Source organism: Erinaceus europaeus, chromosome 1 (genome assembly GCF_950295315.1).
Source record: "Erinaceus europaeus chromosome 1, mEriEur2.1, whole genome shotgun sequence".
Taxonomy (NCBI): domain Eukaryota; kingdom Metazoa; phylum Chordata; class Mammalia; order Eulipotyphla; family Erinaceidae; genus Erinaceus; species Erinaceus europaeus.
Window position 1 is genome coordinate 57,068,764 of NC_080162.1, and position 26,001 is coordinate 57,094,764.

General features: G+C 38.2%; 1 protein-coding gene across 1 annotated transcript in view; it reads right to left on the minus strand.

Annotated features, from left to right (window-relative positions):
* The window catches only part of PCSK2 (proprotein convertase subtilisin/kexin type 2), a 266,200-nt gene extending 244,427 nt beyond the window's left edge, over positions 1 to 21,773 (minus strand). Inside the window, exon 1 of the mRNA XM_007525724.3 lies at positions 21,278 to 21,773. Within this exon, the coding sequence (XP_007525786.1) occupies positions 21,278 to 21,457 (180 nt within the window). The 5' untranslated portion in view covers positions 21,458 to 21,773. The remainder of the gene's footprint in view (positions 1 to 21,277) is intronic.
* Positions 21,774 to 26,001: the final 4,228 nt, after the last annotated feature.

The following is a 26,001-nucleotide window of genomic DNA, read 5'->3' on the forward strand; positions in this document are numbered from 1 at the left end:
GTCTGCCTTATGGAAATATATCATTGTGTTTTTGTATATATCCATACAACATAAAGAAGGTAAAAAAAATTTGGGTGACAGTGATGTATTGATATAGGTTTATTGTTGGTAAAAAAAAAATTACCATATTGGTTAGTGATGTTGATAATGGAGAAGCATATGTATTTGTAGATGTAGGATATAGGGTAAATCTCTATTTCTTCTCAGTTTTGTTGTAAATGTAACATTTCTTTGAAATAATGTTTTTAGTATATGTAGATAGTCATATATTAAACAAGACATACAGGATGCAATAGTACATAGTTTCTCCTATTTCAGTGAATCTGACTGTAGTAATTATCCAATCAGGGAGAAACATGTTGGGAATGGAAAGTAGAGTATGTGTTATTTATTTTTGCTTTTATTTGTTCCTTATGTTAATCCTTATTATTTTTTCTTTTTAATTTTGGGAATCATGGCTAGATAGTGAAAGAAATGGGAATTAGAAGCCAAACATTTTGAACAAATACACTGACTCCAAAACTATAAAAGAAAGCAATAATTGAGAAGCCATGCCATTCTTAGCAGAGTAGTATGTGGATGCACAGAAAATGATAATCATCTCATAAAAACCAATTGACAAGAAACAACACAGGATAGTTTCACACAAAAGAAAAACAAGCCATATTATTTAGAAGAATAAAGCAAAATTAGATGACTGCAGTAGAGAAGTGGAAGGTTCCATAACTCCTTTGAGCAGATGCCATTCATCTGTTCCTTCATCTCCTTTGTCAACAGGCAGAGGATTGTGAAGTAAGGACATCATTTCTCTGAACAATCAGGTGTGACAGAAAGTATTATCCTACCTCTAGTTTTCATGATATGTTATAAGGTAAACCAGTTGTGAAGTGGTCCTTTGTGTATAAAACTGAAGAAAATTCCTAAAAGGAGTTTTCCCCACTCTAGCTCATAAAATAGTGCAAGTCTTATAGACTGACTCAGGGAACAGTAACGTGCTTTTCTTTGCATATCAATCAGAGATTGCCACCTTTCAGTCTGCAAAACTCATTCCATTCAACATGCTTCATCTCTGTAGGGCTCGGTAAAAACTTATAAATAATATATGAACTTTGAATGAATGTTCCTCCAGAATCAACTATTTATAGGGAGGCCAGGAGGCAAGAGTAGAAAGTTACTGAAATATCATTCAGGAAATTAGGCTTCAGAGCCATCCCAAACACTTCTAAGTCATTTCTAAGGATTTGTTTCTCACAGATAACCCTCTTTTGACTCTGGGAGACACTGTTTCCTATGATCAGGTGCACAAAGATGAGAAACATCTTGAGTTGCTCTTGATTGTTTCACATAGTAGGACCAAGATTGCAGCCCATGATGGGATCACAATAGTGATTTACTCTCAAGAACTGATTGACTCCATCTAAAATAAATAGCAACCCTTTAAAAGACAGGCAGATGGAACTTGACTTAGTCTCACAAAGGAACTTAGTTTCTTTTTAGTATCAGGTAAAATTTACACACTAATCTCAAACATGAAAAGCTAATAACATACCATATTTCTTTGAAGAGTCAGGGAATAAGCTATCAGTTATGCTGAGTTGACAGTGACATTCTACTATCTTGGCTCTTTAAAAAATTTATGTATTTATATGTCAGAAGAGCAAGCTAGTTGCATTTAATCATTTTGTGCTCAGCTGGAATAAAGTTCACAGAACTGGGAACATATACATGACATTTATTGTGACTTTGAAGATAATAATGAAAGCATGAGTATCCTGGATATCATCAACCAGTGAAAATGGGATCAAAAAACATATGATCTGGCTCCAATGCAACATCATCTCTTAAATGAGATGTTATTTCTGTTCCCAAGGCCTGCAGGACTGTAGAAAATGATATCCAAATGAGCGATTGGGAGACCTAGTCCCCTCCAACTATTATTAGTTCAATTTGCCATCCTCAGGTTTCTATAGTATCTAACTTCTCATAACTGACTCCAGCTCGCGTTTTTGGTTTTGTGTTCCACTTTCCCTCAATATCTAGTCAAACTACATGTAATCCTAAGATCCTGGTGCACTTTGTGCATAGCTGTGACAATGTATCTATCAGCTTCTTTTCCTTTTAATCGGCATCCCATTTTGACATTGCCTATTTTGTTAAGGTGTTCCTTCTGCTGATAGCCATTGCCTTACATGTATCATCTCATACATCTATCATAAATTTACTGCTAGGACTCTGTTTACAGATTCTCTCTCATTATCTGTGATTTCTGCATTTTCTCTGACTGGGTGCCTTCTGTGTAGCAGATGATGTTTCTCTGCCTTGATTGCATGTCCTTGATCCTCCTAGGATGCCACTTCTAGTCAGCACCTACATATGTCAGTCTTCAGGCATCTCTCATTCTAGAGTTATCTACCTGGCTGTGGAATAACACATATATGCTTGGAGTAGGCAGAAGTGCCAGGGATTTTATACTTTTCAGCTACAATCCTTAACAAAAAAGAATGGTAGAATTTCCTACCTAACTCAACTTTGTTGGAACAACATGTGTTTTTAATAACTTTCAAAAAGTCCAGTAGTAGAATGCTCCAATGACTATTTGCACTTTGTTTTTATTTCTCTGTGTCAGTTCTCTAGGCAAGTTTCCTCCTTGAGCTTGGCCATGCAGCTTGTTTTGGCAATGAGACTTAGTGAATGTGGTAAAGTGAAGACCAGAAAAGTGTGTATATATTGAAACTTGAGCTATTTTATATATTTTTCAAAATTTATTTTAATTGATTTTTTTGTAATCACCTGGACTTCACTGATACAATTCTACTTTTTCAGATAGAGAGAGACATAGAGACATAGGGAGAAATGGAAAGACAAAATAGTAAAGCTTAAGCCAGTGTTGTGGGGACCAGGCTCAAACTTAGGTTGTACAAATGACAAAGTTGGCACATTATCCCAGTTGTCTTTGTTTTTATTCTTTATATATAAAAAAGAGGCAGCTCTGGGGATCAAATTAGGTTCCTCACTCATGCTGGTACTGTACTTTATTGCTGAGGTATCTCCCCAGTTCTTAATATCTTTAAGCCTATCTTAGACCAATGGGATTGCATGTTAATTGCCTACCTATTCTAAAATCCATGTCTCAGTGTGTGGCATTGTACTTGCTTATTGAATGCACTAAGTACATGTTTTCTGAATATTCTTCTCCCTGTATATTTTCTTCTGGTATGATTATATCTCTTGTTACCTTCCTGGTCCACTAGAATCAAACTCTCACAATTTTTCATTGGTTTTCTCCTTCTCAGGTAATAGCCAGCATAGGTTGTTTCTGACTTCATTTGCTGGTTCTGAATTTGAATGCATACTGTCTCATTGAAGACACAACTGTCTGAGGTTCTCTCTGATTTGATTCTGCCTCCTGTTTGCAATGGTGCTGCTTCTGGGCTTCAAGAGACCATCAATGACTGTTTCCCATCCTTTTCTCTGCACATGTTTTGCAAGGGTATTTGGCTTCCCATTTTATTATTCTTTTTTTAAATTAGTGATTTAATATTTACTGACAAAATTGTGGGATAAGAGAGGAAGAATTCCATACAACTCCGACCACCAGAATTCTGTAACCATATCTCACTCCTTCCACTGAAACTTTCCCTATTCTTTATCTCTCTGGGAGTATGGACCAAAGATCTTTATGGGGTGCAGAATGTGGGAGGTCTGGTTTCTGTAATTGCTTCTTCTCTGGACACGCATGTTGGCCGGTCAATCCCTGGCTTTCCATTCTTAACTGACAGTTCCTAGAAATACAGTCACCAGGAAATGACTAGCATTGACTATTAAATACCAATTATTTTCTTATGCTTGAACCCCTATCATCTTTGAAGAGAATTGATAGCCACCTGGTGAAACTGGTATTTCCCCTTTCACAGAAGTAGAGAACAAGCTGACAAGAAAGGATAGGAAATAAAAATCACCATATTCTTTTCTGCCATTTTTTACTTATTTATTTCTCAATTGGATAGATATAGAAAGAAATTCAGAGAAAAGGGGGGAGATGAGAGAGAGCGAGGGAGAGAGAGAGAGACAGAGAGAGAAAAAAACCTGCAGCATTACTTCACCTCTTATGAAGTTCCCCCCTCCCTGCAAGTAGGGTCTGGGGGCTTGAACCTGGACCCTTGTGCACGATAGTATGTGTGTTCTATCAGGTGAGGCATCTCCAGGCCTCTGTAATTGTTTTTTAAATTAGACATTAAGTCACAAACTTTTTGAGCCATTAATGGTAGTTAATCAACTGTATCCATTTAATGGGAACAAGCCAGGGTATTATTAACCTTTTCTAACATGCTTGGTCTTCTTGTTTACAGCATCTCCTAATAAATTTATCTGTCACTTAGAGAGCATCTTATGACAATGATAAGCCTTTGGCTTTTTCTTTTTCCTTTTTTTTTTTTAAAGGATTTACTTTCTTTTTTGAAACACAAGTATAGACAGAGACTGAGAGAAATTGAGAGGGGAGATAGAGAGAGCTATAGAGAGACATCTGCAACCCTGATTCACCACTCACGAAGCTTTCCCTCTGCAGGTGGGGACCAAGAGCTTAAACCTGAGTACTTGTGCACTATAATGTGTGCACTTAACCATTTGTGTCACCACCTGGTCCCTGATTTTTTTTTTTTGAGTCATCCAATTTGGTGTTTGTTTAATGCTCATTAAACACCCTACTAGGGAAAGAGAGAGGCAGACTGGGGGTATGGACCGACCAGTCAACGCCCATGTTCAGCGGGGAAGCAATTACAGAAGTCAGACCTTCTACCTTCTGCAACCCTCAACGACCCTGGGTCCATGCTCCCAGAGGGCTAGAGAATGGGAAAGCTACCATGGGAGGGGGTGGGTTATGGGGATTGGGTGTTGGGAATTGTGTGGAGTTGTACCCCTCCTACCTTATGCTTTTGTTCACTAATCCTTTCTTAAATAAAAAATTAAAAAAAAAAGTATCAGCTTACACACTCACGTAGGGAGAAGCAAGAGAAATAGGAAATCTCATTCTCTCTTTTGCTAGGTCAGAATTTAATAGGTTGTTAATGTAAAGAATCCTTCAGTCTATGGAACACCTTTACTTGGAAAACTTGAATTTATTAAAACAACAAAAAGCTAACAAAAATAAGACCTGGGGGATTTTCAATGAATAGCTATGATCAGAGTAAATCAGTTTATGCGGCTTAGCCTGACAGAAATTTTAGTCTAGCGCTGTGTCCATGATTCTGATAATGTATCCCCTAAACCACCACCAATAAGCAACAAGGCTTGAATGTTCACCTCAAAGAGTTAAGGACATAAACATTGCAAGCGATCTCTTTTTCATGTATAAGGGAAAGGGTTAATGTAATAGCTTTCTAAGATCCCTCCCTGCTCTGACAGGCTGCAATCCCATAATTGCAGTTATTATTTCTAAAAAATTTAAATGACTCTGGATAAATCAGCTAGAGCAATTAGCTGGGTATGTCACAATATTTTGCAGGGGTAGAGATCTTTAAGTGGTCTGGCAAGTGTTTAGAAATCAAGGTTCATAAAAATCATTAATACAACATCAGTGACTTCCATGGTGATATTTTTTCTTCCCTTCTCCTTATCACTACTCTTTAAAAAAGAAACTGTTTTATTTTAATTAGAGAGAGAGATGCAGAGAGAGAGAACAGACTATTGCTCAGCTAATGGTGGTGCTGGGGATTAAACAGGTAGCCTTGGAGCCACTGCCGTGAAAGTATTAAGTTGTTTCCCTGGTCTTTACCCACTACACTTTATTTTTATCAGTGATTCAATAATGATTTACAAGATCATGGTATAAGAGGGGTACAGTTCTCACTACCAGAGTGCCATATCCCATCCCCTCCATTGGAAGTCTTCCTATTCTTGAGAGTTTGTTTAAAGGTTCTAGCAGGGGAGTGCAGCTACTCATATACCCTCAACCCCTCAACCAAAGTTTGTCCATCTCTATTCGGGGAAGGCCGTCCTCTTCGACAGAGCAGGAAGCTTGGGTGGGACACACATGGAGCAGTGAAGGAGGAAGGGGACACTCACCTAGTCAGCCAGATCAGCTGAATCAATCCTGGTGATCAATGGGGTGGCAGATGCCACAGCCAGATTGCCCTCCAAGTTTCCCTAGTCTTTATTCCTCTGGGAGTATGGACCAAAGATCTTTTTTGGGTGCAGAAGGTGGGTGGTCTGGCTTCTGTAATTGCTTCTCTGCTGAACATATGTATTTTTATACTTTTCCCAAATGTGGGAGCTTCTCTCTGCCCATATCCTGCTTTCTAGTCCTATTCTCAACTCTGACACCATCTTCCCAGACAGTACTCCTAGCCCACCTCCATGTTAGCTGTTGGGCTCAGGCAAAAATTGGTGAAGTCATGGACCCCTTGGAAAATACCTAAAATAACTCCTTTCAACATGAAGACCCCAATTTTCATCTGCTATACTCTTACTTTTTGATTCCTAATTATTAAACAATTTGTTCTGCCTTATATCTTAATACTTTTTCAGCCACCAATTTGCAGATGCTACCATGATGCCAGCCTGACTTCCTTGGGCAAAAAAACCTCACCAATGTGTCCTGGAGCCTCACCTTTCCAGAGTCCTATCCCTATCTTAGGGAAAGATAGAAACAAGCTGGCGGTATGGATCGACCTGTCAATGACCATGTTCAGTGGAGAAACAATTACAGAATACACTACACTTTTTAAAAGTGTAAAGTGTACTTGATAACTCTACTTCATTCCTGCACTCTACTGCTGCTTTCCGTAATTTGCTTTTTTTCCTGTAGTAGACACCATTACATCCCTCTGGCTTTTACACTGTGGTCTGCCCTGGTGTCTGCATCTCTTTATCTGAGAGTTTTCTCTGGCTGGCCACATTCTGTTCTGCTAGAGCACATGCCACATGAAAACACTGGAGAGCTTACACCTGCCAGGAGCAACCATCAATCATGAATCGTTTTCCTGTTGTAATTGACATTTAAATACCTATGTTTGCTCACCCCTCAGGCAAAATAACCCTGAAACACAGGTTCTGTCCAGTGAGGATGAATTCAGCTACCTACAGTGATAATTTGCTATTAAAAAAAAAAATCTCACCAAGTTCTTCCATCCCTTCACTGTCTAAATTCTTTGTGCCACAATGCCACAATTAGTGTTTCCAGAATCATTTCCTAAGATGATGACCAGTGATTGTGGAGAGAGGGATCTGTTAGAGGTCCAGGCCCATCATATCTATGTGGAGATCCCAGGATTACGTGCCTAGGGCCCTGGATGATGGGGTGGCCTGGTTGTGACCAAAAAGGCCATCATTAGAGTGTGCCAGTCTCTTGCCCTATCCAGCTTTTGTCTTCTTTACTTTGACAAGTGAGAATTTTTAAATAAAGAATGATTGGGGCAGTCATTGTTACTTGTTTTAGAAATCAATTCTTTGAGAGTTGGTGCTGGCACTATGAATCCACCACACCTGGTAGCCATTTTTTCCCCTTACATTTTATTTGAGAGGACAGACAGAAATTGAGAGGGAAGGGGATTTAGAGATGGAAAGAGAAAACTAAACACCTACAGTCTTGTTTCTCTACTCATGAGGTGTCCCCCTGCAGGTGGGGAGCAAGGGTTCAAACCTGGGTCCACGCACACTAAACAACAGGCACTACTCCCTTCTTCCATATCTCTCTAGCATAAAGCTCTGGTTCCTCTGCCTCCCTCCATGAACAATGTTCTCCAAGGTTTTCCCTTAGAACTTCTTTCCATTTTTCTGTCAACATTATTTATTGGAAATTCTATCTATTATGATGACGTGACTAATATATTTGACTATCATTTCTTAAATCACCACTTTTTTTTTTTTTAGCTCTGTTAAATCCCTTTTGTAGACTTTTGTCTTCTTGATATCCAACATCCCATTCAGTAATTATATCTCTCTTTCCCTTTAATTTCTGTCACTATTAACCCCAATTTATAGTCTTTTCTATATTATTAACATTCAAATTGTATTGGAAAAGAGAGAGAGAGAGGGAGAGAAAGAGAGAACACCGCACTATCATTTTATGTGGTGCTTGGGAGTGAACTTAGCATTTCATGGATGCAAGGCATGTACTTTACCAATGAGTTAGTGTCTCCCTCAGTCATGATATTCATTTTTATCTTTTTAAAAAATATTTTATTTATTTATTTATTCCCTTTGTTGCCCATGTTGTTTTATTGTTGTAGTTACTATTGTTGTTGTTATTGATGTCACCCTTGTTGGATAGGACAGAGAGAAATGGAGAGAGGAGGGGAAGACAAGAGAGGGAGAGAGAAAGACAGACACCTGCAGACCTGCTTCACCACCTGTGAAGCGACTCCCCTGCAGGTGGGGAGCCGGGGCCTCGAACCAGGATCCTTACTCCGGTCCTTGCACCTTGCGTCACCTACGCTTAACCTGCTGTGGTACCACCTGACTCCCATGATATTTCATTAAAAAAAAAAAAAAACATTTATCTTTAACTACCTCCACCACCTTTATTTAAGTGCTGCTTAAGAAGAATGAGTCAGGAGTTGGGGAGATAGAATAATGGTTATGCAAACAACTTTAATGCCTAAGGCTCTGAGGTTCTAGGTTCAAGCCTTGGCAACACCATAAGCCAAAGCTTACAAGTGCTCTGGTAATGAACAAGCAAGCAAGCAAACAACAACAAACCAAACTTAGTTGGTGCTACTACTCCACCTCTTTATCTCTTCCTCCATTCAAAGCCATGACCGACCTTCCCTCCTACACCTTTGAATTATTTGCTATGAGTTCCAGGTGGATATTATCCTCATTTCCTCCTTGGTGGCCTACAAATAAGACAGGCATCTCTCCATTTCAGTTCCTTTTATGTCAGAGGTAGTAGGATAGTTCCCGTTTGGGGTTTTCACTAATCCCTTCATTTTTCAGTAAAAGTCAACTAATTAATAAATGAATGAAAATGAAGAATTTGGGTGTGAAGATGTTCTAGTAAGAGATTTAAGGTGGTATTAGAAAGAAATTTTAATACATATATAGTACAAGCAATATTGGTTAACTATATGTAACATGATGGAAAAATAACCCTAACCTTAATAAAGACTAAATGTAGAAGTAAGATATGTCAGAAATATTAGGATTCCAATGCCCTATTTTGTACAGCTATGCCTATAATTCACTTAAGATGAAATATGTAATTAAATCAATAAGCATACAATAAAATATATATTATGTCTATCTACAAATTAAATATATATTAAGCACAAACTCCTAAATACTTTGCATAATTTCTCAACTTTAGGGAGATTTATTCAGATAAGGAACTTTTTTTTTGTAGTCAGGCCCTCATACATGAGTGATTTCAAGGCTCTTGGCCTCCTTTTCATTCACGTAAAGCAACAGAAAGCAGAAACATCATAATTTCACCTAGTGCCTTATCACTTCCTATATGGTGCTGGACTTAAGTCTGGAGTTGGCAAGACACGTGCATTTCTTACCTGGTGAGTTTTCTTTCTGAACTGAAATAATATATCCTTTATATGACCAGTTTATCTGAAGTTTAACAATTTCTTAAGATTTGTTTAATTTTCTTTTCTTTCATTTAACTAAGTTGAATAGTTTAAAATATTATTTATATTATAAACCAGTTCTGTAAAATACTTTGCCTTTTTCTCTTCTCTGTATACATATTTTTAAACAATATCTGCAATAAAATTTTCATAGTACTGGTAAGAGCTATTTCTAATTAATATGATTTGACATAATTTAAATAAAAACTTTCTTCTAGTGCTTTTATTTTTTCCATGTGATTTTTTTTACATCAAAAAATGTTTAAATTTATTTGTTGGATAGAGATAGCCAGAAATTGAGATGGAAGGGGGTGATAGAGAGGGAGAGAGACCCTGCAGTACTGCATCACCACTTGTGAAGCTTTCCCCCTGCAGGTGGGGACCAGGGGCTTGAACCTGAGTCCTTGCGCACTGTAACATGAGCACTCAAGCAGGTGCACCACCACCTGGCCCCCTCCATTCAATATATTTTTAAATAGTAAGAATGTATAATTCTATATTTGTTGACAAAATAATAAAAACAGTGTATTTATTTTGATAAAATAATGTTATTAAATATTTCATTTTATTAACGATGCTTACCTTAATCTCCAGTTTTTGTCCTTAATTATTCATTTAGGAAGGTCTTAAGATGTAAGACTATTAATTAATCTTACATCAAAGTATTTGCCATCTCCCAGTGGAAGAACCTGTGCTTTTGTTTGCATGTTTGTTTGTTTAAATATCAAGAGGAAAGTAGGAAATCTGATACCAACTTTAGTTAAATAATTCTGCAAATTTTTATTGAAGGCTGTTTTGCCAGGTATTGTATTTATAAGGAAGAAAGAGTGACAGTGATGCAACCCTCAGCTTAAATGATACCACTCCTAAGCATAAATCCTCAAAAGATGTCAAAGCATTAATTTGGGGAGGATATATACATCTTTATGTTCATAGCTGTACTATTTACAATTGCCAAAGTATGGAAACAACTTAAATGTGCAATGATAGATGACTGGATAAAGAAGTTGTGGGCTATATCTTCAATAGAACACTTCACTGCAATAAAAAATGATGCTATTGTATCATTTGGGACAAAATGAATGGAAGTGGAGATTATTATGCTAAGTGGAGTAAGTAAAGACATAAAAGACAACCACTGGATGGTTTTAGTATATGTGGACTATAGATGATTAAAGTAAATGAATTTGAAAAAAAGGTAAACAAATAGTCTCCTGGACATGTGACAACTAAGGTGGCTACAGGAAGGGGGAGTGAGACAGAACTTTGGTGAAGGATGTGGTGACTTATACGAACTATGTGTTTGTATGAAAATACTCTTGGGTATCCTGGGAATTATTTTACTCTAAATAAAATTTGGTACCTTTTGTTCTGCTCTCTTGAAGAAATTTGGTGGAAACTTGATAGGGATTGTGTTAAATCTGTAAATGGTTCTGGGTAGAATAGTCATTTTGAACTTGCTAATTTTTCCAACCCATGAGATGGGATATCTTCCTATTTCTTTGTATCTTTTTCTATTTCCTGGAGAAGTTTCTCATAGTTTTCAGTATAAAAGTCTTTCACTTCATTTGTTAGGTTTATCTTTAGATGCTTGTTTGTTTTTGCTGCTATGATAAATGGAATGGATTTTTGAATTTCTTATTCTGGTTTGGTCTTTGCATAGAGGAATGCCATTAATTTTTGTATGTTGATTTTGTAGCCTGCCGCCTTACTAGTCAAGAAGTTTCCTATTGGATACTTTTGAATTTTCTGTGTATACTATCATCAGTGACAATTTGACTTCCTCTTTTCCAATCTGTATCCCTTTAATGTCTTTCTTTTGTCTGATTTCTATGACTTCCAAGACTGTTGAATAGTTGTGGAGACACTGGGCAGCCCTATCTTTACCACAGAGCGAAAGCTTTCAGTTTCTCATTATTGAGTATGCTGTTGACTGTTGGATTGCTGCATACAGATTCTAATGGTTTGAGGTATTTTCCATCTATCCCCATGCTTTTTAATGTTTTGATGATGAAGGGATCATGTTGACAGAGACAAGCCAGAAAGAGAATGACCAATATCAAATAATCTCACTTATAGGTAGAATTTAACACCAAAGAACAGTAAAGGGAAACAAAAGGTGAAATTTGGACTGGGAGTGGCATATTGCACTAAAACAAAGGACTCTAAGGGAGGAGGATAAAGGACAAGATGAAGGAACATTGGGATCCTGGTGTGTCTCATCTCCTGTCAAGGGGATATGAGAAGCTGTGCCTATGTGTTTAAAGACTATAATTTATATCACTAACCCTCCCAATAAAAAATAAATAATAAAAAATTAAAATACTCCTGGGCCAGTGGAATAGCTCCCTTGGATATTGTGTTGCTTTGGCATGTACATGACTCAGATATGATGCCCACCACATTGGAGGAGCCCTTAGTGCTGTTGTCTCTCCAGCTCATTCTCTCTCTCTCTCTCTCTCTCTCTCTCCCTCTACCTCCCTCTCTCTTTCTCTGTGTTTCCTTTCTATCTAAAAAATAAAGGAAAAAAACTTCTGAATTCTTATGATTTTTGTACAACACTATTAAATAACCAATAAACATATTTTTTAAATCAAACCCTTCAAAATGACTTTGGAAAAGTAAATGATATATAAGTAGTCTGTGTCAAAACTATTTTCTCTCATGCCATTATTACACTTTCAGTGGATAAAACCCCTGTTATGATTTTCATCTTCTTGGTGTTGCCCTATAAATGGTTCTGTATGTCTCTCACCTTTCTTTGAACACCTTCTATCTTGTTATAAAGTAAGAAGCAAGTGAACCTGTATAGAGAAAAGTAGAACAATTGCATGCTTATGAGAGTCAGAAACAAATTTAAAGTTATAAATAAAAAGGAACACTGGGATCTCACAGTTTTCTCCATGTTCTTGTCAACTTTCTAGTGGAGAAACTGCCAGAATCCTGTCACGTTTTGAAATTTATTTCACTTGGTGTCAGGAACTTAAGAGTTATTGTTTCATTTTCAACCTAAGAATTCATTATATTAAATTATTCTTACCAGAGCATCTCAGCACATCACAATATTATCCAGAATTATCTTTAGGAACAAAAAATGTTAAAATTTTATGACACTATATCTCTATATAGCATAAAACCATTATACTGGACTGTGGACTTAATGTAATTGTTATACAAAAGACTTTCATGCTTTAACTCCAAAAGGTTCAGCCCCTAGCATCAAACACGCGCACACGTGCGTACACACACACACACACACACACACACACACACACTATAGAGAGCTTATATCCATATAGGGTTTTTTTTAAATAATATATCTAAACTCTAATGTGAAATGAAGCTATTCTGTTAGTAGAGGAGATTGAACTTCAGGTTTTATTCCTAAAGATTGACTTTTTTTTGAGCAATTACAGGTGAATATATATAATTATTGTGAATTTAAGTATAGCATCAGTTCCTTCTTCTAGCGCCTGATCTGCTACAAAATTATGATCTTCAGTTAAGAAGACATCTTGAATTAGAAAGTGATTTCTAGATATCCATTTGAGAGAAAGAGGTATGATTTCCCTCTCTTCTTTTGTATGTTGATGAAAATTTGTTTTCCCTGCTCAAAATGGACATTTATTTCACTGTTAATAATTCGGGAAGTTTAGATGAATACAGGAGGCTACCAGTCATCTCCTAGCCAAAGTGTTACCTATAAAGAAATAGATGCTACAGGTGTAATTTATTAACCAGATTTTTAAGTGTCTTCTCTCTGCATTGATGATCAAATCATTATTTTGTGGTGAAAGTGTATCTGTCAGTCAGCACCTAGACAGTGACACACTTAGTAGAATGCACACATTACCATGAGTGAAGACTGGCTTCAACCTCTGGTCCTTATTTACAAGGGAGAAATTCAGGGTCAGTGGAACAGTGCTGTTGATGTCTCTTCCCCCTCCCCATTTCTCTCTATCTCTAGAAGAAAAAAAAGGCACTAGGTATGGTGGAATAGTTTTACAGGCACTGAATTCCAGTGATAAGTTTATTAGGGAAAAAATGAAAAAAAAAATCCATCAGTTAAGAAACACATAATACGTATCTACTATGAATAAGTCATATATATATATATATTACCCGTGAGAAAAACAGGATTTTGAATTAATTTTTGTGGGAGAAGACACAAAATATGTTAGCTGATATGTTAGCTGACAACGTAAAGTAATGTGAAATTAGAGCTCTAACAAATTTTTTTTAAATTATCTTTATTTATTCATTTATTGGATAGAGACAGCCAGAAATCAAGAGGGATGGGGGGATAGAGAAGAAGAGAGACAGAGAGACACCTGCAGCACTGCTTCACCCCTTGTGAAGCTTTCCCCCTGCAGGTGGGGGCTCTAACAAATTTTTAAGAGTATTATTGCAAGATTAGGAGACTTATTATAAGAAACTTAAGGGAAAGGATAAATTTAGTAATGTTGGCTGTTCTAAAGATAAATCCCACAAGTCTCAGTGCCTTAGCCTTAATATAATAGCAATTTAATTTCTTGATCACAAAGATTTTTTTAAAGAACACTTAAGGTGCTCCATGTCTGGAATTAGAGACTTGGACTCCTTTCATTTTGTGATGAAGAACTATGTTTAGCATGGGCTTCTAAAGCTCAAGTTGTTAATCACATAAAACCTCAGAAGAGAAGAGTATGCAGAGTCAACCCAAGGAGAAATTTTATGGCAGGCATGGAAGAAGTGCAGGTAAACATCACTTCCACTTGTATTGTATCTATATTACTGGGATTGTCATATTATTGTTCTGATCACCAAAGCTATCTGGGAAGTATTGTTTGCTGAGGCCAATGAAGAAGTGAACATTAGTTTGGTTATTGGCTCTCTAGACTATGTTGCAGGTGTCTTTTGCTGGGAATTAGAGCTAGAAAGTTATTAGGAACTCACAACTCTAGTTTCATCTCTATAGCAACTAATTTGTCAAATTTCCTAAGGAAGCCCATGTAAAATAACAATTGTCTCTAATAAATTAAATTAATTATTTTTAATGGCCTGAATTATTTGGATTAGATTATGGTATGGGCCATAACTAGCCCATGCATGGGTTTTCATGAGGCTGGGAGTCAATTTCACAACAATCAGTTAGGTATCAGCCCTGAGAAAATATCATCCATATTTACCTTCTTGAATTAGAAACTGCCATCTGCATGTTATCTTGCTATAATTACTACTACCACCGGTGGTAGCTATTTTATCTTACATTCAGTATATTATATATTTTTATAACCATCATATTTTATTAATCAGATCACAGAAAAATGATCTGCTAAGGGATTTCATAGCCTACTTGAATTTCCAGTGTGATATCTATCTCTAAAATGTTCTCATCTTTGCTTTCCAATGTTATCGTTCTTGGTTTTTTTTAGCCACAGGAGGCATATTAGATATAACAAGTGCTAGGATGGATAGGATTGGGCCAAAAGGAACGGAACATACATGCAAAGAAAATAACAAAGGGATAGAGAACACGCCATTTTAGGTCAATCAGGAGAAGGCTTGAGGAATGAGGTTAGGCTTATCCTTAGTCATAACGTATTAAATTCAGGTATGGAACTAAACCTCCATAATCTTATAATATTATAAAAGTTTATCAAATTGTTAATAATAGTGAAATAATGATTCAAATAAGGAATTCAAAAGAAATTCATAGCAATCATATGCAGAAGCAGGGTTCTAGGCTATTTTCCTTTGTCATTATCATGGACTTTGTTTTTTCATTCTTTAAAATTTTTATTAGTGATTTAATAAACTGTCAGATAACAGGGGTATAATTTCACACTGTCCCCAGCACAAGAATTCTATGTCCCCACCCCACTACAGCAAAAATTTCAATAGTTCTTCCAAGGTCACAGATATGTCCCATTTTTCTACAGTCTATCTCCACTTTCTAAGTCACATCTATACCTATTACTACTCCAGTGTCCTTCCCCTTTCCTCTTCTCTCTCAAATAAGTGAAACAGTGCCTGCCTTCCTCTGATGTTTTCCACATTCATTTCCTTTACAGTGACCATCATCACAGACTTTGCAGTTTCAGAAAATGTCCCTTATAGATTCTTAGATAGAAATAATTGTTTAAATACTTCAGATCAGGGGACCAGGTGGTAGCGCAGGGGGTTAAACCATCATGGCACAAAGTGCAAGAACCTTGGCTCACCACCTGCAGGGGAATCGCTTCACAAACTGTGAAGCAGGTCTGCAGGTGTCTATCTTTCTATCCCCCCCTCTGTCTTCCCCTCCTCTCTCCATTTCTCTCTATCCTATCCAACAACAACAACAGCAATAACAACAACAATGATAAAAAACAAGGACAACAAGAGGCAAGAAAATAGCCTCCAGGAGCAGTGGATTCATAGAGCAGGCCTGCACTGAGCCCCAGCAATAATCCTGGAGGCAAAAAACAAACAAACAAACAAATTTAGGATCAATTTTATATTCCTCAAATCTATGGTAATCTTTATTTGGGGAAGTATAGGAAAGATAAGAGTGATGACTACTACTAGAGTACTCTCTTTTTTTTAAATTAGTGGTTTATTGATTAACAAAACTATGGGATAAAAGGGATATAATTACACAATTTCTCTCTGTCCCATCAAATTGAAAGGAAAAAACAAAGAAGCAGTTGATTTGTCATGTGGGCACAGAGCCTTAGTGATAATCAGGATGGCAATAGTAATGATGATGATGATGATAATAGAAATCTAGATATTGAGAATATTCAAAGTGTATATATCTAAACAAAAATCCCTAGCTATAATAGTTTAAAGCAAACAAACAAATAAAAAAATCTCCTAACAAATAATGAAAGCTATCAAGGGAGGGGATGGAATATGGAGTTCTGGTAGTGGGAATTGTGTGGAGTTTTACCCCTCTTATCCTATGGTTTTGTCAGTGTTTCCCTTTTATAAATAAAAAAATGAATAAACATAATAAAAATATCTAAAAACCAAACCAAAACAAAAACCCCTTAAGACCAAAAGTCAAGACAACCCTAAAGAAAACCTTCTTAGAGCAAAAGATTAAATGGAATGCTGAGTAAGAGAGGAGATCTGAAGTACCAATAAGAATATATAAGTATCTGGGAGTCGGGCTGTACTGCAGCGGGCTAAGCGCAGGTGGCGCAAAGCACAAGGACCGGTGTAAGGATCCTGGTTCGAACTCCGGCTCCCCACCTGCAGGGGAGTCGCTTCACAGGCAGTGAAGCAGGTCTGCAGGTGTCTATCTTTCTGTCCTCCTCTCTGTCTTCTCCTCCCTCTCTCCATTTCTCTCTGTCCTATCCAACAACAACAACAACAATAATAACTACAACAATAAAACAACAAGGGCAACAAAAGGGAATAAATAAATAATAAAATAAATATAAAAAAAGAATATAGAAGTATCCTAAGCTTCAAGTGATCCTAAGGAAAATTAAAATAAAGACATGTGCCCACCAAAATAGCTAATAGGAAGAGAATATTAACTAGAAACAATAGTGAAAATATGGAGCTATTAGAGCTCTCACACACTGTGGGTAGGGTTGTATATTATCACAGTGATGAAAAACTGGCAGATTGTGGTAGGTAAACCACTGAGAAAAATCCATGATATGTAAAAATCCATGAAAATGTAAAATAGTAAATGTGTGTGGTTTTAGGATACTAGATGTGCTACACAGCAAGAGAAAATTGATAGTTCTCTAAATGCATGTATATCCATTGACTCAACCATCTCATTCTTAGGAATATTCTCAACAGAAAGACATATACATCCACATATACAAAATACATACACATGCATGTAAGGGTACACTTGATTAAGTGCACACAATACCAAGTTCAAAGACCTATGTTTGAGCCCCCACACCCCAACTTCAGGTGGAGGGAAGCTTCATGAGATGTAAAGCAAGTACTGCAGTTGTCTCTCTGTCTCTGTCCCTTTCTTTCTCTTTCCTTCTTTTAAATTTCTCTATAGCTTATCAAATAAAAAGAAAGAAACAAAGAAAAAAAAAAGGAAAAAAATGGCCTCTAGGAGTGGTGAATTCATTGTGCAGGCACTATGCTCTGACCATAAAGCTGGTGACAGAAAAACAAAACAAACAAATACGCCTATCCATTACAATATACACAGAAACAGGGTCTTTTTTTTTTTTTTGGTCACTTTTTGTTTAATTGGGGGAATAATGTTTTATAGTCAACAGTAAATACAATAGTTTGTATATGCATAACATTTCCACATAACAATACAACTCCCACTAGGTCCTCTTCCATCATGTTCTAGAACCTGAACACCCCCACCCCCCCCCAAAGTCTTTTACTTTAGTGCAATACACCAACATCATTCCATGCTTAGTGTTTTCTCTTCTGATCTTGTTTTTCAACTTCTGCCTATGAGTGAGATCATCCCATAGTCATCCTTCCAGAAACAGTTTTTATAGTACTTCCCAATGAGCAAGAGGAGGATTTATGGAATGTTGATACTATTCTATTTGTTTGGTATTGGTTACTCAATTGTGCTAACTTGGTTGAATTTATTAGGGTGAAAATTTATTAGTGAAATTAAAATAACTGGTAATTTATTTTCACATTAAACACTAATATGACTTTAACTAGACTTAAATTTTTCTAAAGCATCACACTTAAAAAAATTAGTCACAAGATTTTACTTCTGTAGTTATCCCAGTTCACTTCTACATGGATTAAAAAGATAAAACACAGCATCTGTCAGTTCCTTGGATTTTGACTTTAATTTTTACTTGATTTTTTGAGCGACTCTTATCATATGACTTCAATAAATAAATTTTAATTTTCTTTTTCAAGAGGAATTACCATTGGGATGAAGTACTGAAAATCTGAAGATAGTTTGAAATACTGACTCTCTTATTATTGTGAGATCACTCACTTTTCTAGATATAATATATGTCTTTGGGGCTGATTATGATAAAATAGCAAATCTTTGTTTCAACACACATTTCTGGAGGTAAATATACAAGAATTTTTACACCACCTTAGAAAGGAAATATAAATGTCTGCTCATGATCTTCTAAGAGAAAAATAGCAATGAGTTCATGACATATATATATATATATATATATATATATATATATGACATCAGTAACAACAGCAATAAGAACTACAACAATAAAACAACCAGGGCAACAAAAGTGAATAAATAAATTTTTTAAAAGAATTAAATATGCCCCATATGTCAGAGCTGAGCAATGTTCCATTTCTCTCATAAAACATAGATAAATAGATAGAACGTCTGAGAGGCCAAGGAAAGGTAAAGAGAGAGATGACAAGGTGACAGTCCATTTCTCTTAGATGAAACTGAAGGCCTGAAACTTGTGCAAAGCCAATGGGGTTATCTCTAAAATGAATATGGGAGAAAGAGGCCTAGGTATCTGATTTCACCCCAAGGTTAAGCTCCCTCAGATCTTAGGCTAAGTTTATAGAGCTGATCCAGATCCACACACAATGAAATTATACCTACACCTATTTGGCCAAATTGTCTATCACTTGAACCATAAATCCTTTATTAAGTTGTTTACAGCTATAATAAAAATTAGACTTCAAGAATTACTAAATGACGTCAAAATCAGATCCAGCTATTCCCAGATTTAATTAAGTTTCTAAAATCAGATCCCAAGGTCATGTTTTCCAAAGGGAAAGCAGACAGGAGAGAGTTATGTCTTCCTACACCATGTTAGCAATGTCTGCCTACACTATGCAAAAGTGCCCGATCAGGGGCGAAATGAGTAATATATATATATATATATATATATATATATATATATATATATATAATTTTTTTTTGCACGACTATAGCTCTTGTACCTCAATAACCAATGAATCTGATGCCACATCCACTTTCAGCATACCTTCAAGTCCAGCATAATCTGCAGTGCACCTAGTTTGGTTTGGTGTGCTTTAAGGAATAGTTTGAATTCAACTCTGAAAGATCTGGATTTAACTTCTCTGTTTTTTTTTTTATCTTGGATCTTTATCTGAATCAATTTCTTTATAAACAGCATAGACTTAATAGTAATAGTAGCCTTCCCCGCGTTTGTTGTTGGGAAAGGTAAATAAAACTATATAAAAGGATTCCAGAACATAAAGGTGTGCTATCATCACTATTGTAATTAAGGTGTCTGAAGATGGTGTGGAAAGGCAAGAAGCTGTGCTTATTTATGGTGCTAACAAGACTCTGGAATAGCCCCGAAGTACTGGTCCTGAATTCCAATGGGCTGCCCCTCAGATGAAGTCTCCTCTCCCCTGTTCCACCCATGCTTCCCCAGAGCAACAAGTTCTCTTCTGCAAGACTCGCCCGCGCACCTCCGCCAGTCCAGGCGCCTCCTCCTGGACTTCTGTCAAACTCAACTGTAGAATCCACCTGGGGTGGAAATCTCAGCTGCTGCCCACGGCCTCAGGAGGCGGGAGAACCCGCTGCACAAGCGGGAGTCCTAGTGGCGATGGCAAGGGAGGCAGGAGACGTGGGAAGTTGGAACAGAAGGAATCTATTAGAAGTCCCAGTTCGCGCTGCCATTGAGAGGTAAAAGCAACAACCAGAAGCATGGACCACTCCTCTCAAGCTTCTCCTCTTTCGAAATAAAGTAGGAAGAAATGAGGGCTCAGAGCCCCACAGGCTGCCTACAGATTCTCTGATTGTCAAGTCACATTCTTGCATCCTCCAGGTCCCCCTGACCTGCTCGGGGTTCTCTTTGCACATCCCATCTACCCCATTCTTGGGAGTTCCCTTAAGGACATGGGAGATCTCTGATAAGATATTTCACTGGGAAAGCAAGTAGGTCAGCCACCAGTACTCGCTTCTCCCATATCATCACAAAAATGGGTCCCCTGAAATCTCCAAAGGAGCCAGAGGCTGGGAGCTTCATGCAGCAGCTCAAACAGTTTTACTCCGACAACTTCTTGGAATGGGGAACCCCGCGTTCTCTCCTGAAAGCCAAGCTGACCGCCCACGCACCAAGAAAGACACCCCTACTTCTCCGTAGGGAACTCCCCTCAAAATCTGCCTCCCTGCCTCCTGTATCTGTGAGCTGAGAACTAGAGAGACAAGAAGTATGGCTTGGGGGGTCGTGGGCGAGGGGAGTGAGCGAAGGCAAGAAGTCCCACGGGATTCTGCAAAGAGAAACCCTATTCTGGTCTCTTAAGTCTTCGAGAGTCCCTGGAAAAAATAGCAGGGACCAAAGTCACTGGAAGGGAAATCCTGGCGTGGGGTCATGGAATCTCGGAGATGATTTGCAATGTCTAAGTTTATAATCCTGTCCTTCAGAAACGATTTTTTCTCTGGGAGATGGGCGCAGAGGGTGTGAGAGCCAGCACCAAACCTGTATGTTCAGCGCTCAATCCTTCCAGCCCCGGGCAGCCCTGAGAACTTGCTACCTCGGACAGCAGCTGGGCGCACAATATTATTTGGAAAAATGTTAACCTGTTTTCGCCACCAAGTCAAAGAGTAATAATAATTTTTTGTGACCTCACCCGTGCAATTTGAAGGACATTTTAATTACATAACCCATGAAAGATCACCGGAGGCAATGTCGTGTGAAAGAGCCTATGGCAGCATATCTGCATCGCATAAGAGAGAAAACTTGCAAATCTGCAGAGATTGCTGAGGGATACCCCCTTTTTGAGACAACATGAGAAATGCAAGGGGCTCTTACCTTTCGGACTCCAAAACCGTGTTCTGCTGCAACTTGGCGAGCTTCTTCCTCTCCCCCTAGATGTAACTCCACAACAAAATGATTTGTAAAGATGGGTCTTTCGGCAGATGCAAAAACCATGACATACAAGAGCAACCCGGCAGCAGCCGCCTTCCACTGGGAGACACAGCCACCTTTCATTTTTCTTTGGGAGTGAAAAGTGGTGCTAGCAGGCGCGCAGGCTAGAAAAGTAGGGAATCAGGAGGGAAGATGCAAATAAAAATAGAGTTTTTGTCTGTTGAAAAAAAAAATCTTTGTGTCGGGGAAGAGATATATTAGGAGCTTGGAAAACAGCAAATCAGTGTGTGTTCTAGCATCTAGCTGGTAGGGAAACAGTGTAGTCAGGCAGGCGGCCGGGCTCGTTGCAAGGGGTGCAATGTGGGGAGTTGTGTGTATCTAAGAGAAAGAGCGAGTGTGTGTCTGTGCTTGATGCTAAATCTGCATTTTCAGCTCCTCCTAGGCTTCAATTCCACTGGGGCCGGAGGAGAGCACCAGCACGATGACGTGCGCCCTCCGCAAGCCAATGAGAGCCTGATGAGCTGCGGGCCCCGCCCTGGGCCGCCCCGGGTCCCGCCCCTGCCCACCCGGTGCCAGGCCGGTCCGCCTCCGCCAGCGGGGGGGACGCCGAGCAGCCAACTCGCACCCCCGCCCCTTTCAGCACCCTGGAGAGCCTTTCCATTTCTTTTCCGGGGCGGGCAGCATTCTCAGGAAAATCCCCCCAAGCTCTAATCTGATCTGCGGCTACAAAGTGATGTCACTGTGGAAATTTGTTAGGCTCTGGAAAGGGAATTACAGCGGGTGCCTCTTTCTGAGGCCCAGTGGGTAGCTGGAGCCCCGGCGGCCGCTCCCTATTCCTCCTCCCTGCTTATTTTCCACTGCAAAAGAACTCTTCCTTTCCCTTTCCCTCTCCTGCTCCCGCTCCTTCTCCCTCTCCCGCTCCGCCCCCCACACACTTAAGGCGTACTTATTTCCCCTTCTCCCTTCTTTCAATAACAAAGCAAATATTAACACACACACACACACACACACACACACACACACACACACCCGCCACTTTTAGCAAATCCCTGTGGAAAGTTGCTCTGGGAGGGTAGGAGATAGCCTTCTAATTGCCTCTTGGGGTCTTGGGATGGAGAGTGCAGAATGGAGATTTTTTCCTTTCTTGTTTTCAGGGCTCAGGGTTAGTCTGGGAGGAAGCAGCTGGGAAGCTTAGCAGGGGTTCAAGCGATCCTCCTTCATCAACTGTGATTAGATAGCACTCCCGGCAGAAGTCTGGGCTGCTCCTAGAAACTGCTTTCAGGAGACCCACCCGAAGTGCATTCTCAGTCTTGGGGGTGGTAGACTGCTCTAGGACAGCAAGGTTGTGCTTAAGGGAAGTGTAAGCTACTGATTCCAGACAACTTCAACCCCAGTTCTCTACTGGGTGCTAATTCAGGTTAAGTGGTAGGATGATCCAGTAAGTTACACAGTTAAGAAACATAAACTTACACTATTCTAATTTCTACAACTCATGTCTTCATGCCCTGATGAGAGGGAGCAGACACACTATGTCTGCAGCACAATGAGAAACAAAAGAGTGTGTTTTAAAAATTATTCGGGGAGTGGGTGGTAGCGCAGCGGGTGTAAGCACAAGTGGCACAAAGCACAAGGACCAGCATAAGGATCCTGGTTGGAGCCCAGGCTCTCCACCGGCAGGGGAGTCGCTTCACAAGTGGTGAAGCAGGTCTGCAGGTATCTATCTTTCTCTTCCCCTCTCTGTCTTTCCCTCCCTCCTCTCTCGATTTCTCTGTGTCCTATCCAACAGTGACATCAATAACAACAATAATAACAACAATAAAACAACCAGGGCAACAATAAGGAATAAATAAATATAAAAATAAAAACAATAATTCAGCATTAAAGTTACAGAGAATTTCCACCAATCTTATTACTTTTTAGCTCCAAAGTTCCCAATGCTGTCTTAAGGGGTAAGAAAATTTCAACAGAGATTTAAGTTATACTGTACAGTCAGAAAGGAAAGAGAAGAACAAAAGGAGATTCTACTATCTTTCATCTATCATCTGTCACCTACCTATCTTCTATCTATCTACCTATCTATCTATCTATCTACCTACCTACCTACCTATCTATCCATCCATCCTTCTATCTATCTATCTACCTATCTATCTAGACTTCTCCCTTTTTGTTTTTGCATGAAGTCAGATTATGGCTGATATAATTGCTTCCCTAGACCACTTTCAAGCATTGCCAAATAAAATGTAATACTGAATTGTTGATACATAAAATCTGCATGCAATGATGGTGATGATTATGATAATGATGATTCCTTTAAGAAAAGGTGAGGTGTGGTCCAGGAGGTAGCGTAGTAGATAAAGCATTGGACTCTCAAGCATTAGGTCTTGAGTTCAGTCCCTGGCAGCACATGTACCAGAGTGATGTCTGGTTCTTTCTCTCTTTCCTCATATGTTTCTCACTGGTGAATAAATAAAATCGTAAAAAAAAAAAAAAAAGAAAAAGAAAAGAAAAGGTGAGGTGCCTGGGAGATATTCAGACACAGACCACAGTTGAGAGGATTCAGAGCAAAGACCAAAGACAAAGCTTCTGGGAAAAGTCTTGTAAAACAGTGCAAAGCTAGTATGGGTTACTCAGTTCTTTACTGAAGTCAGAGTCCCATTTCTACGGAGGTTTTTTTTTTTTTTTTTGTCATCTTATTTTGCTCCACAACTTAACATCCTCATAATCATCTGTTTGATTCTAGTACAGGTTTTCTTACCAAGAGTTGTTCAGTTCTTCCCTCCTCTCTCTTACCCACATTTAATACATGCTGAATCAAAGTACTATTCTGGTTTTAAGAAAAAACATGGATATTCCTGCCTTATATTGTCATTTGAGAAAAATGGCACCAAATGTGAAATTACACTAGATGCACTCACAATTATGTAAAGCATTTCAAAAGCAGCAACAGAGACAAAAATCTAAGTCTTTAGAAAAAAATAGATCTAAAGAGCATCAAATAAGTCAATTTAGAAGATTATGAGTGTTGGGAAATAGCACTGCTAATGTAGCTAAATCTCTGAAAATGATCATGAAATTACTACCTATTCAGAGGTATTTATTAATTTTTTTAAACCACAGAGAAGTAATTCATTTCCTAAATAAAATTTGAAGATGAAGTGCTACTAAATGTCAAATCTTCTGTATCTGTATTTTAAATAATTAAACCATGTAAAACTGGGTTTAAGCTAAGCAAATCCTAGATGGCTGATTAAAGAAGACATTTCTAGAGGTTTACACAAAACATTTTTTTGTAATATTGTCAGAACAACAAAACAAATGAACATAGAAAATTTTTCATGAAAATAGTAATTTTTCAGTGTATATTAATGTGGTACGTGAGCAAGTGAAAAGTGTATTGATAGGTTGGATTTTTAAATATATAAACATACATTCATGTACTTATACAATTGACTGCTTTAAAAAACTATTTCTAGGCTTCTTTATTCAAATACTAAAAATAACTTTGTAGCAAAAATATGAACAAGGGAGAATGGTGGCAAAAATGTTTTATGTACTAAAATGGAATCTTTTTGACAGTTACTGCACTGTATACTCAGCTATGATTGGTTATGTCACTTGGGTAAAAACCATTGTACTTTTCAAAGCTTCTGTCTCTTTAACATTCAAAAGCCTATAATTTTAAACATAGGCGAAAGTACAGATTATGATGTAGAAAGAAAGCATCTTGAGTACAGTTGAAGACAGTAATACTTTTTCATGACATTGTGTGGGCCAAAATGATTATTAATTTTTTTTTGTGTTAGCTCCCCCAGTCTCAAGTTTACTAATTTTGTGTACTTTAGGAAGGAAATTTTGGCATGAACTAGCTGACACTGGGCTGGGGAGAGAGCATAACTGTTATGCAAAAGAGAACTTTCATGCCTGAGTCATCAAAGGTCCTTGCCCACCACCATAAATCAGAGCTGAGCACTGTGCTGGAGAACAAACAAACAAACAACAACAAAAACAAACTAGCTGATATTTAATACCATACATCAGTATACTAAGGTGCTTAAAACTGACCTATTGCCTTGGGGGGGTGGGGGTTGGTTCACCACTCCTCAGACACACAGATGGCCAAACAGCTCCTGGGAGGTTATCATAATAATGATGCTGAGTTTAGTGTGAACACCTAATTCACATAGTGCTCTACAATCCAGACCACATTGGCTCAAGTGCTCAAGTGACACTCAGTCACAGCCTCCAAAGTAGCTGAGATTACAGGTGTGACATCTCACCCGGTGAGGATTTTACTATTTGAGATATAGTTGTATCTGTGGAAGAATAGGGCATTTAGTACCAGTTTAGATATGCCATACATATCCCTTTGAAGATATTGCCCTACAAAGACGACCAGGATGTTCTCATCTTATGGCTTCATAACAAAAAGTCAAGAACCTGATTAATAGAACCAAAACCACCCAAGTCATCACTGGGTTTCTCTCATTTAGCTGTTCTTTCAAGGAGGATTTTAGACTCAAAGAGAGTCAGGCCAAGGGAAGCCCATCACTGGGTAAAACAGAGAAAGCTAGAATCAGCCCTGGTAAAGTCCTTTGGATCTTTGAATATTCCTTGACTTAAGGAAAAAAAAAATCTCATTATTGTTGATTTCTCTCTGAAGGAGAATA